General features: G+C 43.8%; 1 protein-coding gene across 4 annotated transcripts in view; it reads left to right on the top strand.

Annotated features, from left to right (window-relative positions):
- Positions 1-442: 442 nt before the first annotated feature.
- Positions 443-15156, top strand: part of fancl (FA complementation group L) — a 24540-nt gene continuing 9826 nt past the window's right edge. For all 4 annotated transcript variants that reach the window (XM_047603834.1, XM_047603833.1, XM_047603832.1 and 1 more), the window contains exons 1-7: positions 443-721; positions 1339-1397; positions 1533-1593; positions 2562-2618; positions 2935-3032; positions 11262-11358; positions 14194-14262. In XM_047603834.1, the coding sequence (XP_047459790.1) occupies positions 626-721; positions 1339-1397; positions 1533-1593; positions 2562-2618; positions 2935-3032; positions 11262-11358; positions 14194-14262 (537 nt within the window). In that variant the 5' untranslated portion in view covers positions 443-625. The remainder of the gene's footprint in view (positions 722-1338; positions 1398-1532; positions 1594-2561; positions 2619-2934; positions 3033-11261; positions 11359-14193; positions 14263-15156) is intronic.

Genomic DNA, 15156 nt, shown 5'->3' with positions numbered 1-15156 from the left:
ACTGTTGACGTGTGAAGCAACCATGTCATATTGATGTCAGAGTTGTTGAGGTTCGTCCAGATTTCTATGTTGGCATTCCAAGTTATTTTAAACTCCTTTTAGTGCAAGGCTCACATACAGTCCAATTTGATCTCAAGAGGGCCAGGCCAATAACATACATGCAGCATGTTGTGCAAAATGGTAATGTGATAGGTATGAAGTAGCAGCAGTAACCAAAAATCTTGTCAAATATATCTGTAAATAAAACTAAAGACTAATTTAGACTTATTTTTTGACAGCTATGTCTGTGTTTACAGTGAATGCACGTAAGTAACATAGACTAATTAGGCTAATTAGGCCGCAGTTACATCACATTACATTATTATGTACCCGCTGACATTTGAACGTCACATATCCGATATTTTCTGTGCGTCCCTGAAGGCAGCGGCGTGACGTCGCCTGTTTTAGTTTGTAATGGCGGGACACGGAGCTTTCACTTTATCCCTGATAATGTTTCAGTAGTGGCATAATTCTGCGTTTGCCAGCATTTGTTAGACTATCTACACTCGGCTGACTCGTTCGGGTTTATCTAAAGTCTTAAATTGAGATTTTTACAGTTGGAAGTTGAACGTTTATATTCGTTAAAATGAGTTCCATGGAGAGCTCACTGGTAAAAGACAACCCTCTGCTTTTGCCTCTCAACAAGGAGAAGACGATCTACGATGGATTCATCACTGTCCAGGTAACTTTAGTTAGTTAAATTTTTCGTTATTTACTGTAATCGTTAAAACCGAACGAGTCGCCGGACGGATCGTGTGCGCAAGCGCACTTGGGATTACCGTAATTATGTATTTTCGCAACATTTCAACGGTTTCTCAAAGCTGAGATGTTGCGCCGTACAGTCAATTTTGTGTCATTACGGTAATTTCCAAGCTTGACAGTTTGAGGCTAAGATGTGGAAATCCTACACCAAACTCAATTTAAGAATAGGCTAATTTAAAGACTCATTGCTATGAACAATTGGACATATGTTTACGACTTAAATTTCAGACAGTGCACGGATGTCTATGAACTGATGGACAATTCGGCGTAATTATGAAGATTTTATCGTTGATACTGGAGTACACAACGAGCAGAACTAAACAAATGCAGCTTCTTGTGATTGTCTCCTGCCTGGTGCTGTGTGTTTCTAATCTGTGGAGCTGCATACTCCTCATCTGTGGTCCTGGGCCTGTAGTTATCCATTCACACAGACATGCATAACTCTCCAACCCACCTATGATGTCTCTTTAGATATATGTATTATTTTCCTGATGCCATGTGTGTCATTTAACTCAGTGTCACGTTGTATTTTTCCAGGAAAGAGACTTCAGAATGAGAATACAACTACCAGCAGATCGCCAGCTTAAGCAGGCCAAGTACGAACGATTCCCCTTCGGCTTCTCTTTACAAATTATGCGAGCACTTCTAGCGTTTTGACGGACAAAGGCGTGTGACTAATTTAAGCCTCTGCAGAAGCAAAAATCAGACTACTCATGACTCTGTCCTTGCAGGCTGCACTGCTGCTGGCAGCTAAAACACCTGTTGCGTGGATATGAGCACATAGTGAAGCAGGTGAGTGTGTTTTACTGTATACACTAATCTGCCATAACATTAAAACCACAGATGAGAAGACTGAATAACATTGATTATCTCGTGACAATTCAGTGTTCTGCTAGGAGAAACTTTTGTACCTGGCGATTCATCAGTGTGGATGTTACTTAGACATGTAGCACCCACCTGCACTAGAACAGGCCCCTCCCCCCTATAGCAATGACGCTACTCGTCAAGGTGTTGACCTGGCCTCCAAATTCACTAGATCCCAAACCAGGCAGCATCCTCCAGGTCTGAACAGTGAAGCCCATGTGGAAGTGCAAAACATTTGCTTGAGGCTCCAAAAGGCAAATCACCATAGACCCCTATGTTAAAAAGCGTAAAACAAATTCAACTGGGAAACTGCAGGCTCCGCCCACTTTGGGCTTCATTTTTAAAGTTCACAATCCAATGGGTGACGTGACGATGTTTTTTTTCCACAGTATATACAGACAATGTCCCAAACTTATCAAGTATCTGTGGGATGATCCACATAGGACCCAGGTGGTCATAATGTTACGCCTGATCGGCGCGTATACTTTTTTTTTTTCAGCTCCTTTGTGTTGGCTGCTCCGTGCCCCCGTCGTCCCTCCCGCGCTCTCCCGTCACCCGTCAGCCTCACCTCACTCAGACACAGAGAAAAATATTTTTCACTGTTTAATTAACATCGCCTGGAAAATGTCCCTATTTGTTATGTGGGCCCCCTCGGGGTTATTTGGATGAGATTGATATTTCACCCCGGGCTGCAAAGTTCATTATTTTCACAGCCTTTAAGCTATCATTAATTATTAAAGCTGGTGGCAGCCCCCATTAATCACAAACACTGTGTTTGATTTGAATGGCTGGCTAGAGGAGGAGGAGGAGGAGGAAAAAAAAAAAAAAATAGACACTGTCACTTCATTATCCTTCCATTCAACGATGTCTTTTCTCTCTGGCTTGACTTCTCACAGAGGCTGCAGCAGTCGCTCGATCTCGTCGGTTTCGTTCTGGAGCTGAAGACCGTCTTGGTAAGAGGGACAATGACGCAGTGGTTAGCGCGGCCGCGTTGACATTGTTGCTTTATGAATAGGAAGTAAATGGGAACCTCCGGGCACTATCAATAGCCTTGATGGCGAGGCTCACATGTATATTTTGTTAGATTAATGAAAAGTGTAAAGACGCCTCGTGCTCGCAACCACACAAAGGTTTTAAGAAAGGACTCGCTGGCCCCTGATTCGGTTTGTTTGTGTTGTTGGCGTTTAGTCAAATTAGATTGTGCTGGAGACTTGTGATGTGATATTCATAGGTCATAAAATAAGAAGTGCTCTGTTTGTGTCGTGACAGGAAGTGTGTCTGAAGAGTCGCCCCGAGTGTCACTCCATCCCACCACCACAGTATTACTCTCAGCTGATCTCTGAGATGGAGATTCTTGGATGGGACAAGTAAGTAGCCCTTTATACACACACTGGCCACTTTATTAGGAACACCTCGCTAGTAAAAGGTTGGACCCATGGTGTCATACTTTCAACAAGGTGTTGGAAACATTCCTCAGAGGTTTTGGTCCATATTGGCAAATTTGTCGGCTGCACATCTATGATGAGAATCTCCCGTTCCACCACATCCCAAAGGTTCCTCTGTCTATTGGATTGAGATCTGGTGACTGTGGAGGCCATTGGAGAACAGTGAACTCATTGTCATGTTCCAGAAACCAGTTTGAGATGATATGAGCTTTGTGACATGGTGCATTATCCTGCTGGAAGTAGCCGTCAGAAGATGGTCCACTGTGGTCATAAAGGGATGGACATGGTCAGCAACAATGCTCAGGTAGACTGTGGCATTTAAACCATGACCCCCCCACCATTACACCACCACCACCACCAGCCTGAACCATTGATACAAGGCAGGATGGATCCATGCTTTCATAATGTTTACACCAAATTCTGACCCTTCCATATAAATGTCACAGCTGAAATCAAGACCTATCAGACCAGGCGACGTTTTTCCAATCTTCTATTTGGTGGGTGTGGGGGGGTCTTTGATGAGAATCAACCCCCTCTCGCAAATAGTCGTTTAAATTGGATAACGAAGGAAATCAAGTAATGATCAAATCATTATTTTCTGTTAATGAACAACAAGGTAACACGGTTCCGTTCCCCACTTACACGGTCCCAGGATACCGGGGATTTGCCCGTGGAAATAGTCCCTAATGGAGTTTCCCCTCTCGCTGATCCACATATAAAAAATTTTTTCTTTTCTTAGAAGCCACGAAGATTCAGTACAGAAACTGTGAGCAACGCAGAGATGAAAATTTAAAATGCGTTCTCCTTACTTCTTATGTATTTTCCCCAGAGGATTAATTTACTGAGATGTGTGTGTGTGTATATATAGGTAGAAACTCCCATTCCTTGGTTATATGGAGCGGCCCCTGTTTTTTTTTTTTTCCTCCTCCCCTCCTCTAAAAACCGATTGGAGCGCTTGCAACAACACGGCTCCACATTAACAAATGGCTCTTAATGACTTCCTTATTTTTAGTTATTGAGTTATAGTTAAATCCAGGTCACATTTAATAACGCTCAGCACCCGCGTGCAGTGACAGGCCCGGCTAATACCGTCGCCTCCGCTCGTCAGGGAGAGCGCAAAGAGGGGAGGGGGGTTAGTTGGTAGATATCTATTCTCCCCCAGCTCGGATTAAGCCTTGACTACTACACTCATTTTCCACTTTCCTATTAATGACCACGGCTACAATTATGATATTAGCAAAATGCAAATGGCTCTAATTGAAGACTCTCAGGTTTTAATAGGAGAAGTGTGCGGGGAGGGAAAGGGAGGGGGAGGAGGAGGTGGTGGGGGGGGGTGAAGGTATGCTTTATGCTGGAAATGGGACCAACATCATTTTCGGTGTCGTGTTACGGTTAGGAGGCATTATACACAGTGGGCCTCAATCTCCAAAGCACTCGAGATTCGCTTAGCGTCTTAATTGGTATGGGCCGTGCTAATAGCCGCCAGGGGTTTCCAGCTGTAATTCGGTCTGCTGATTGGGCCAGGTAAGTGAGCGCTTCTCCCTCCCGTCTCCCCTCTCGCCGTCTCCGCGCGTCTCCGCTTCGGCGGCGTTTTTTTTTTTTTCCGAGCGTGGTCATCTTAATTGGCTGGAGATGGCGAAGCCGCGTGTTAATTAATGAAAAAAATGAGGTCAAGGAGGTCGGCCGCCATCAGTCGGTGGCCCCCCCCCCCCCCCCCCCCCCCAAGAAAAAAACGTGGCCCTGGAAGCTCCGGGGCTCATTACGGGCACAGCTGGCACTCCATGTTCACGGCCTCTCGGCGGAAAGTGCAGAGCGTCTTCTCCTCTTCTTATCCCAGCGATGTCTCTCCGTCACACTGTGTTGCTGCACTTTTTTTTTTTTTTTTTTTTGTTTTGAGGCCAGTTGTAACGACTCCATGACAGCAGGGCTCCGTCGGGCCCAACCAGACCCGGGGCTGGAGGGATCGCACGCTTTTCCAATGTGGATTTTTAATTATTATTTTGTTTTTGTTACATTATTAGGCCAGCTAATAAATGATCCTGTGATGTAAACGCAGTCACAAATGGTACTGGGAGTTCTGCAGTTGCAACCAGTAACTAATGAGAATGTCCTGGTTAGCATAGCCAAATTGTAAACCAGGCTAATGGTTGTATTGGTACGTTTTTGTTTTTTTTGTTGTTTTTTTTTAAATGCACATACATTTCACACTTTACATTGTCCTCTATATTCTCTGTTGTCATCACTTTACTTGTGTGTTTTCCGCACAGAGGCGCTTGCATATGCGTCGATCTCACCATTCATGAATCACTTTGTCAAGACACAAACAACAAAAAAAAAAAAATATGAGTCTAGCTCACACACACACACACACACACACACACAGAGTTGTAGGTGGGTGGGGGGGGAGCGCTGTCTGGAAGCGACTCACTTGGCTGTGGAGTTGCAAATGGGATGCTCTCATCAGTCTTCCCAGCAGGTCGTCCCACTGTCACGCTGGTTTCATCATGGCCGTGCAGGGGCGGCGGCTAGCCCCTGCTATCCTGGCCGTGAGACCCCAGAGGAGACGAGATGGAAAGGAAATGTGTGTGTTAGGAATGCGCCGGTGACTATTTCACGAAATTGTCGTCAAGAACCGAACCTCGTTTATGGATTTTACTTTTATATCCACTTGGTAGATGATAACTGCACAAGCCGTGCTTCCTTTTTCCTGAACTCTCCTACATCCCCTAGGGATACCTTTGTTGAGTTTTTAATTTCAATGTGTTTATATCTGTAGGTTTACACTCAGGAAACATGGCTGCTGTTATTTAAGCTTCTCAAACTTCTTTGGACGTCCACCATTACCAATCGCCCCTACAAAAATCCATTTTTAAATTTGTTGAACACAAAGTAATGTTATACTTCATAACAGATCAAGCATCAATAACATCAAATGACACAACATTCATAAGAAAATAAAAGTAAAAAGTACAAAAAGTAAAAGTACAGAAAATAATAGTGAAACATTGTTTTAGTCATTTGCAATCAGTGCAAAAAAGGAACATAAAACAACACCAGGATCCATTTGTCCATTTGTTTTCAGTTTTTTCCTGCATTGGTGGCTCCAATGAGCCAGTTTTCCACTGCATATCTTTTCAAAGTGGGCTGAAAGGTTGACATTGCCACTCTAAAATCATGCTCAATGTTGACCTGAGATGAGATGTGGCAAAGGGTAGGAGAATGCAGACAACTCTCTGACCAGTGACTGGATACTCCCTCTCCACTCCAACCCAGAATTCCTTAATCCCAGATCTAGATGGCGGCAATAGAGCTCCGTCATCCTCACGCTGCGCCGTTAATCACAACACCGCCATATTGGCAGGAAAGCGCACTTGGCTAATGATTATTCGATTGACTGCTAACCCTGTCAGAATAGTCGGAGACAAGGAAAGTTGTTCCAGGATTCCCAAACATCTGCAAGATGACATGGACATGGAGATGCTGTTTTTAGCCGTCAAACTCCAAAACTGAATGTGCACCAGGAAGCCTGACTGCGTCCATTTGGACCCCTCCAGGCTCTTCAATGCTTTCAGCGACTCCAGAGTAAGACGAAGGAAGGTTAATGAGGTAGTTCTATATATCTGGATACTACAAGTCAGGAACATTGCCCCCACCGGCTGTTTTAATTCTCAAACACAAGCACGGCACAAGGTTTTCCTGCCCATATGATGCCGTCAACAACAATAAAAAAAAGTTTGCTCTATTCAAGTCAGTGTGTTTCCATGCATCCATCTGTGTTTCGGAAGTGTGGTGCCGCATCATGCCGCTAAGTATAGGCAGCTGTTGTATTTTTACTGCTTGATGCTTGAGAACCGCGTCAATATGAGCAGATTGAATCTTTCAGGCCGGAAAGTCCATCGTTGTCCAAAACATAGTGGATCCAGAGTTATTGTCAAGAAAGTCCTTTCATTTCTCCATTCCCCACACTTGGAGAAGCACTGTTGCAATGTGTGCTAAAGGCTTTGTGTAGTACTTGTGATCCACAATGACAATGACCAAAAAGTCTCCAGCGCTGGTCATTGAGCTCAACCAGTGCTGACTTTTACTGAATCTATGGCAGGTTATACGCCTGGAAAAGTCTCACAATGTTTTGTTTTGTGGAAGGTTGGTCTGGAGTCACCCCCTTGGGAACTGATCATGTTCCAGGCCAATCATATTGAATATGCTTACATCAAGATGGCCCTGATTGGTTGGAGGGCTATTTCTTTCTCTATCCTTAGCACTGTTTGAGTTGAGTCTGGCTATAATACAGAACTTTTTTTTTTACCTCACTCTAGCCAGCTGTATAACAGTTCAGCTTTTTTGTAACAACTAAGACACTATGACCTAGCGATTTTCTTTGTGGATCATTAAAGTCTGTCTATCTTCTGAGCACATTCTGTTCTGAGAGCTTTCGAGGCAGTAAATGAAAGGAAAGTATTTGCAAATCCATAGTTTTTTTTGGTGTTTCACTGTGGGAGGACGACATGATTGTGTGGTTGGAGGAGGTTGTACCAGTTAAACGTCCATCTCGGTTGTGATTTGTACATTCTCAGCCACCTGAAGGTCAATATGAGTGCCTTAATATAAGTGTCTGAGTTTTGGTTATTTGATTCAACAAGGTTTAAAGAAGGGTTTGGATTCAGTGTGCAGATTCACACTTGATTTAGACCTCGTGAAGTGCCATTAAACACATTGGTGTTCATCATGTTTTTACAGTGATGACACCCCTGGGTACCATTTGTACATAGTCCTGCAGCTAGAACAGTGGGAGGTGGGAGGTAAAAGATTCCTTTAATCCCAAGTGGCTTTAAAATGTGTTGGAATTTTTAGTATTTGGCTCGTTACAGCCTGTGAATACTGCACCGTGTGTTTGCCCATTAAACCTAACAGACCGGCCACTGTGGAAATACAGAGGAATGCAGCATGCAGAGATTTACGCAAGTGTCCTGTCTGAAATAGGATTAAAGAGAAGCATATTCCTTAGTTCATCCCAGCGTTAACTGTGACAGACATTTTTGATTTAGTCTTTGAAAAGCTTTAGCAGCCTTTGTCATATTTTTGTCATTTTGATCTTTCTTAATTTTAGTCAACAAAACGTCCTTGTATTTTTGTCAACTTCTAATTGTTACATTTAGTCAAACTGCAACTAAAGGCGTTCATTTTGGCAGCTATTGTATAAATTGTATGCAAAAGTCTTTTAAATTCTCGTTACCTGAGACTTCACTTTGAAGAAGACGGACTTCAAATGAACACATGACCTCCTGCGTCATCTCCAGTGATGATGGTGACGGGGAAATGCAGAAAAAAAGTGTTTCCGTTGAACTTTTGTGATGCACTTTTATGTCGATACGTCTGAAAAAAACACCTCACGAGAGCGTAGAAATGTTTTCGCGATATTTTTCAAATGTAGGCGTTTCCATTACTAGTTTTTTGTTTCAATATTTAACTTTTCTATGGATAATGGAAATGCAGCAAGTGATTCAGCTTCTTCCTCATTGCTTTAGTTACTTGGATGTGTGTCACTTTCTTACTTGCATAGGTCTATTTACCGTTGCTGCTTTACATTATTGGTGTATTTATTGCTGTTAGCAGCAATGGGAATTTTATAGATCTCCATAAACATGCATCTGTGACATAATGTAACGTGGGTATTATCTGCTCAAGTAGCTCTTCACTGCTGCTAGATCATTTCACTCTGCTGTCGATAATGTTGGCACTTCCACACACCTAAGGAAAGGTGTGTTTGTCAGATTGTCACAGCCATGACATTGTGTTCTCGTATGTGTACACGTTGCCGTGCATATGACATTAAAACAGCGTTGTCCTTCTCCGGGCTTTGATTGTGAGTGTGCGAGCGAGTTGAAGCTTTTATGAGTCGGGGGCCCCGTTGGACACCATGTCCCATCATTCCATCACTTCCCTAAGTGTGTGTGTCATTCCCTGAGCACACTGTTCACATCACTCCCCTCTAACACACTCCATAAATCCTCAGCAGATATACAGCCATGTCATCCTCGGCACAGAGCGCCCATCGCAGCGTACTGTAAATCTGGAGGGGGGGTGGCCGCTCAAAACCTTTGTCTCAGATCGGTCTTTTGTCTTGGGGTCTCGGTAGACCGGAGAGATGGACTGGTGAGGGGGAGGAACTGATACCTTCACAGTGTGTTGGAGCAGTAAATCTGACAGCAGTGTTAGTGGATGCTCCAGCCAGATCAGTGTTATGTCCTTAGCCTCAGTGGGTTATAATTAGCTCAGAAAGGGAAGGGGGCTGGATTCACAAGTTGACTCAAGCTTGAAAATGTGGACTCAGCCCGAGGTCATCCGGAGACATTTTCCCAGATCTTGACTCCCACTGCTGTAACTGTCATATCCACTATGGCGTGGAGAAAATAAAATCTTTCCTTAGCTTAGAGGAGCGCCTCAAGGAGCTCCTGGCTGGATGAACTAGAGCTTCAGTAGTACCGTTTCCTGAACTATTATTATTACCTTAAACTTCTCAGGAAACAAGCAACTGATACTTAACCATCTCGGTATCTGCATCAACAGGAGCCCAGACCAGGATGGTGGCTCAGGTTAGGCTCAGGAAAAGGAATCCATTGATGTTTGCTTAATACGAGCTCAATGCTTAGATACATACGATGTATGTCAACGATTATTCGCCGTTTAATCATTTATCTGATCGAAGATACTGGACATTAACGGGAATTCCAGAAGACCGGGAGAGTTTTCAGGAAACGCTCCACTAGATCTAACTACCTACACTTCAGTGTCATGGAGTTTCAGGTGTGTTTGTGGACTTGTAGACCACCCGCCTGAGCTATACAGATTGTAAATTGAGCGTGCTTCCATACGGTTTAAGGAAGAGTGGTCGTCTCGCTGGGGAACGGTTTGGCTCGTGTTGTCCCGGGTTGTCGTGGGTGTTTTTAGGCGCTGTGAAAGGGGAAAGGGTTGCCGTGGAATTTCTTCCCGGGTCAATGACCCTGCAATCGAAACGCATCCTGTGCCGTCCTGCTAAATTACCCGATGACATTGATTGTACCTGCCCGTGCATTCTGGTTTTGTCACTGGAAGCTCACCCAGATCTCAAAACACTCCCATAAGATCAGTCTTCCTGTTGACCTCCCCGAGGTTTTTACAGTCAACCAAATCAAATGTGTGGCTACACGATCTTTAATGGAAGTTCACACATGAATTAGCCCTATGTCCCATCTTATCTTCCATACCGCTTAATCCTCTCTAGGGTTGTGGGGGTTGCTGGAGTCTATCCCAGCTGGACAAGTCGCCAGTCTGTCGCAGGGCTAACACAGAGACAACCAACCATTCACCCAGAAACAGGGAGAACATGCAAACTCTACCCAGAAAGGTCCAAGCCTGACTCGCTGGGAGGCATCAGTCCTAACCACCAAGCTGCCGTGCCACCCTAGCCCTATGTCAAGCTCGGGTAATCCCACCAATCGGGTGAATCTTGATGTGAACTGCACATGCACAACTGTGTTTATGTACGGCTTGTATTGCGATTTTCAGTGTGAAAGCGGAAAAGGCTCACACTAATGCTAAACAAGGATCTGGTGATGCTAATGCAGCTCGGGAGCTGAGTAGCTGAATCAGTGAAGAACTGCCATTGTAGTAAAAGTTTGCCCAGCATTGTTCAGGCAATCACCGGTCAGAGCGAGAGCTAATAATTTAAAAGTGCTGCCTTCTTCATGAAAGTCCTGCTCTCCCTGTTTCTTTGTATCAGGCCGACTCATCAGTCAGATTAGTTGGTGTCGGGTGAAGTTGCACAGTCTGTGTTTGTCTCCAGGTTTATTGTGAAGATTCAGGATGTTTCTGTGGCGACTCGAGTATTTCTTCATTAAATCATTAAATGGATCGATAGGAAGCTCAGTTACTTTTGTTTCTATCTCCTCTCTTGCTCATGTCCTGCTGCATTTGTCCGTGAATACGAAGCGGCTTCATGATGTAATGCCGCTGTGTCGCTGCCCAGAGTTATAAATCTCAGGCTAGAGTTGATGTCTCAGTGTTGCTCTCTGCTGCCGTGATTAACGGCGGATGATGGCCGCTGTCAGTTTACACCGCTGCGTACTCTGGTGGATTTACGGCGCCCGTATTGTATTTGTGTCCCATCTCCAGGTTGCTCTCCATAGACGCCGAGTTCCGAACGCTGAGGCTGAAAGCGGAGGACTCCTCTGCGAGGCCGCACACTCTCACCATCAAACTCCAGTCCAAGGTAAGACTCACTCGTCCCCTGCACGGAAACGCACACAGTTTACTGTGATATTCATTTCCACACTGAAAGTTATTCATCACTCTGCAACTCGATGTTGACCCACGGACCAATCCAAATCCAAACAGCCTGACTCCACCAATGGCGATGTTCAATTTGCCGATAGCACATCAGTGATTTACATCTGTGCCCCTAAATGTGGGTCAAGCTGGAGAGGGTGTGGAGAGACATGATAACCCACAGCGACTGAGATGTAGCACAGATAAAAAACCTTCCTCTGTGCATAAAGAAAACCGATACACCCACGTTCATCTGCATAGCCGCCGTGTGTGGAGAGAAGTGAACGGAGCCTTTACCCGCTGCAGGTACAGGTGATGACGTGTTTGCATGTCAGGGAGCTTCATGGTGAACGATACCAGGTGACAGATTGAGTTTAATGGCATTTTTGAACAATTCTGGTTTGATTTTTGTGTTGAATTGTAGATGCATCTAAACCAGAACCTTTGGTTCCACTTGAATAGACAGAACAGACGATCCTGAATTATGATAATGTTAATGTGTGCTTGTGTCTCTCTCTAACGGACTCAAATTGTTACACAGGACCGCATCAGTAAAACAGTCCTGCTTTTACACAGTGGAGCTCTCCTCTGAAAAACATTTGTGTTCAGGTCAGTTTTTACGTTCATCTGCCGAAGGAGGAAAGTTTAGTCTGAGTTCAGCCTAATTTTAAAACCGATGAGCATCATTTGCGACACAATATTGTTAATTATTAATATGAAGGGAAAAAAGAAGATGTTTTGGTAGAGAAACCGTATGAGAAACAATTTATTTATCAAAGCGATTTATTATTTTTAATATTTTCTTGCACGACTGGACACTTACAATCAAATTAAGATTTTTTTAGAGCCTCTGCTGCTTTTGACTTCTACATTAATCTGCATAAAACCTGCCAACTTATCTGACTTATCAAGATACTTGAACCATCTGACTGACTTTTCTAGATTACAGCTGTTCAGTGATTGCGTTCAGTGATAGGAATTTTAGCCCATTTATTCAGTTGTGAGATGTTGGTGGTTTCCTCTCATCAACTGATGCTACAACATTTCTGTTGGATTAAGATCCGGACTTTGACTTTATCTTGTTCTACTTTAACCGTTCTTTTGTCCATTGTTATCATACAGTTCCATAAATATGTGTTATGAAGATCAGACTGTGATAAATCATTGATTTATTTGAAACAAAACGAGAAACTGGAAAGTACCTCAGTCTCATCACAGTTGCTGCGTTTCCACTCCCCCTTAAAATACATAAAACTGTATCAAATATCTCAATAATAAATGGTAATGAAACCGTGTCTCAAATATCTAAAGCTAAAACACTTTTACACTCATGAGGTGCTTTTTCAGACATATTGATATAAAAGTTTATCATGTAAGTGCAATGGAAACACTTATTTGGCCTTTCCAAGTCACCAAAGATGACAAAGTCCCTTTCCTCAAAGATAAGTCTTTTATGTGACGAGAATTTAAGAGAATTATGGGATATCGTGAGACAAAGCTTTACAAGAGGTCAATGGAAACACATCTCACTGGAAACACATACAAAAAGCCGCTGGACTTAATCGAAATTTCTGAAATATCACTTTTATTTATTGAAGCACAGCTTCTTGAAAGTAACTCGTAATCCTAGAGGTCACAGAAATGTAATATTGGCTCATTATCGTAATTAAACAAATACCAAAGTATAGTAATTCAGTTTTATTTGTTGCATTGTTCTCTCCATCTACTTTGAGGACTTCTGTGAAAATCCGCTCAAGTCATTTTTATATGCAAAAACGTAAAAAAGAAAGATGTAAAAGTTAAAAAATGATCCAAAAAAAAAACATTTTCCGAGTTGTACAAGTATTTTCTCAACCTGCTCCTGACGTGAAGCCTCAGCCCGAGTGAAGATCCAGGTCCTGGCAGCAGTGGAGCAGCTCAGAGTGGGGTCGCAGATTGTGTGCGTGGTGGGTGGCGTGGTGAGGTGGTGCTTACCTAAGCCCGGTTGACATCCGCCAGGGACGAGGGAGGGGGGGGTGGTCGGGACCCCACTCTGCGCCCACCTGCCCACCTGCCCCCCCACCCCCACTCCCACTCCCACCCCCATTCGCCCTGTGAGTACTCTGCAAAAATAGCTCCCGAGTGCTCCCAGCGCTCCAGCTGCTTCCACCGGATCCAGCGCCAGGTCATCCCTCACCGGGCACAGCCAGGAGGAGGAGGAGGAGGAGGAGGAGGAGGAGGAGGAGGAGGAGGAGGAGGAGGAGGAGGAGGCGGCGTGGAGGCTGGAAGACGGGAGGGAGGAGGGAGGAGGGAGGAGGGGGGAGGATGTTGAAGGTGAATAGAAACAGAAACTAGTGACTAAATAAAGAGAGAAATAATAAATTCTTCAGATTCAGCTTTAACAATAAAACTGGATGTTTGATAATAAATAGTTATTTTCCATTATTATTATTTCTATAATCTATGATCAGTACTCAGAGGCTGGGTGGTATAAACTTAGTATAAGAAAAGGAAATGTGTCGTAGCTTTTACAGAGCAGCGTCATGAGGTTTAATAATCCGACATGTGGAAGAGAATCTAATAAACCAGAGTTAACAGGGATTTTTATTGTACCAGTTGAGATGAACATTCAATTTAACTTTCTAACTTTTTATATGATACCAGCCCTAAACCCCGGCAGATCAGTGGAGTCGGTGCTGGCGTTGTGTTTAAGATTCACTTAACGGTGGATTCAGAGGAAGCGGTAAAGTTTTATATTTAAAGTCTTAATACTATAAAACCTCATTTTCTTTCTCTGCAGCATCCTGCAGAGGCTCCTGAATGTTCAGCAGACCTGCCCGTCCCCCTGGTCCTAACCTGGACAGCTCAGGTACGTGGACGCGCACGGAGACGCTGCATCTTCTTTTAAATGAAGACATTTTATTTATCAAGAGAATCAAATCCTAAAGAAAATGAAAAGTGCCGTAATAATCCGCTCTGTGCCGCACGTCTGTGTGAATGTCACATAACTTACAAAAGACCCAAAAAGTCAACAAAACCGCATTAAATGAAACATTTTCTGGAGGTCAAATAAAAAGCGTTCGGGTAAAATTAAACAAATGTGAAATGTGTGAGCTTGTAAAAGCCAACCTTCCCTGAATGGCTCTCATTCCGTACGCATCCTCTCACAGCGTTTCTCATCCTTTCAGACAAGGCCGCGCTAAAAACGTTCCGTCAGAAATTACCGATGCCATATTTTCTTTAGCTTTTATTGCCGATGTTATTCGTCCAGTCGTACCTGCAGAAGCTGCAGAAGTTGTTCATCTATCCCTCCGTGTAACGTGCATCAATCTCTCTCTTAATACGTTTAATAGAAGCTTAAATAGATTTAATAAACCCTGGAACTTTTTACTGCTGCTCTCCTCGGGCGCACAGTTAGTCTCGATACCACCCGTTTCCTTTCTGATCCGACACGGAGTCAAAGTCAGGCTGGTACCGATGATCCGGTGCCGATGCTTTATGCAAAGTAAAAGTAGTTTATTTCAAATAGAACCCAGGATCATTCTTGTATATTGGCTGTAGTTGTTGCTTTTATCCGTCGGGTCTGATGTTGTGAGCGTGAGGAGCCGAGGAAGGCGTCGTATTAATTATTGTCCTTTTAATAAATGTGTGTGTTTGTGGGTTGAGTGGCTGTGTGTGACTGTGTGTGACTGTGTGTGACTGTGTGTGTGTGTGTGTGTGTGACTGTGTGACTGTGTGTGTGTGTGTGTGTGTGTGTGTGTGT

This window comes from Mugil cephalus, chromosome 13, assembly GCF_022458985.1.
Source record: "Mugil cephalus isolate CIBA_MC_2020 chromosome 13, CIBA_Mcephalus_1.1, whole genome shotgun sequence".
Taxonomy (NCBI): Eukaryota; Metazoa; Chordata; class Actinopteri; order Mugiliformes; family Mugilidae; genus Mugil; species Mugil cephalus.
Note: the sequence above shows the minus strand (reverse complement) of the source record. Positions and strands in the feature narration are given on the sequence as shown.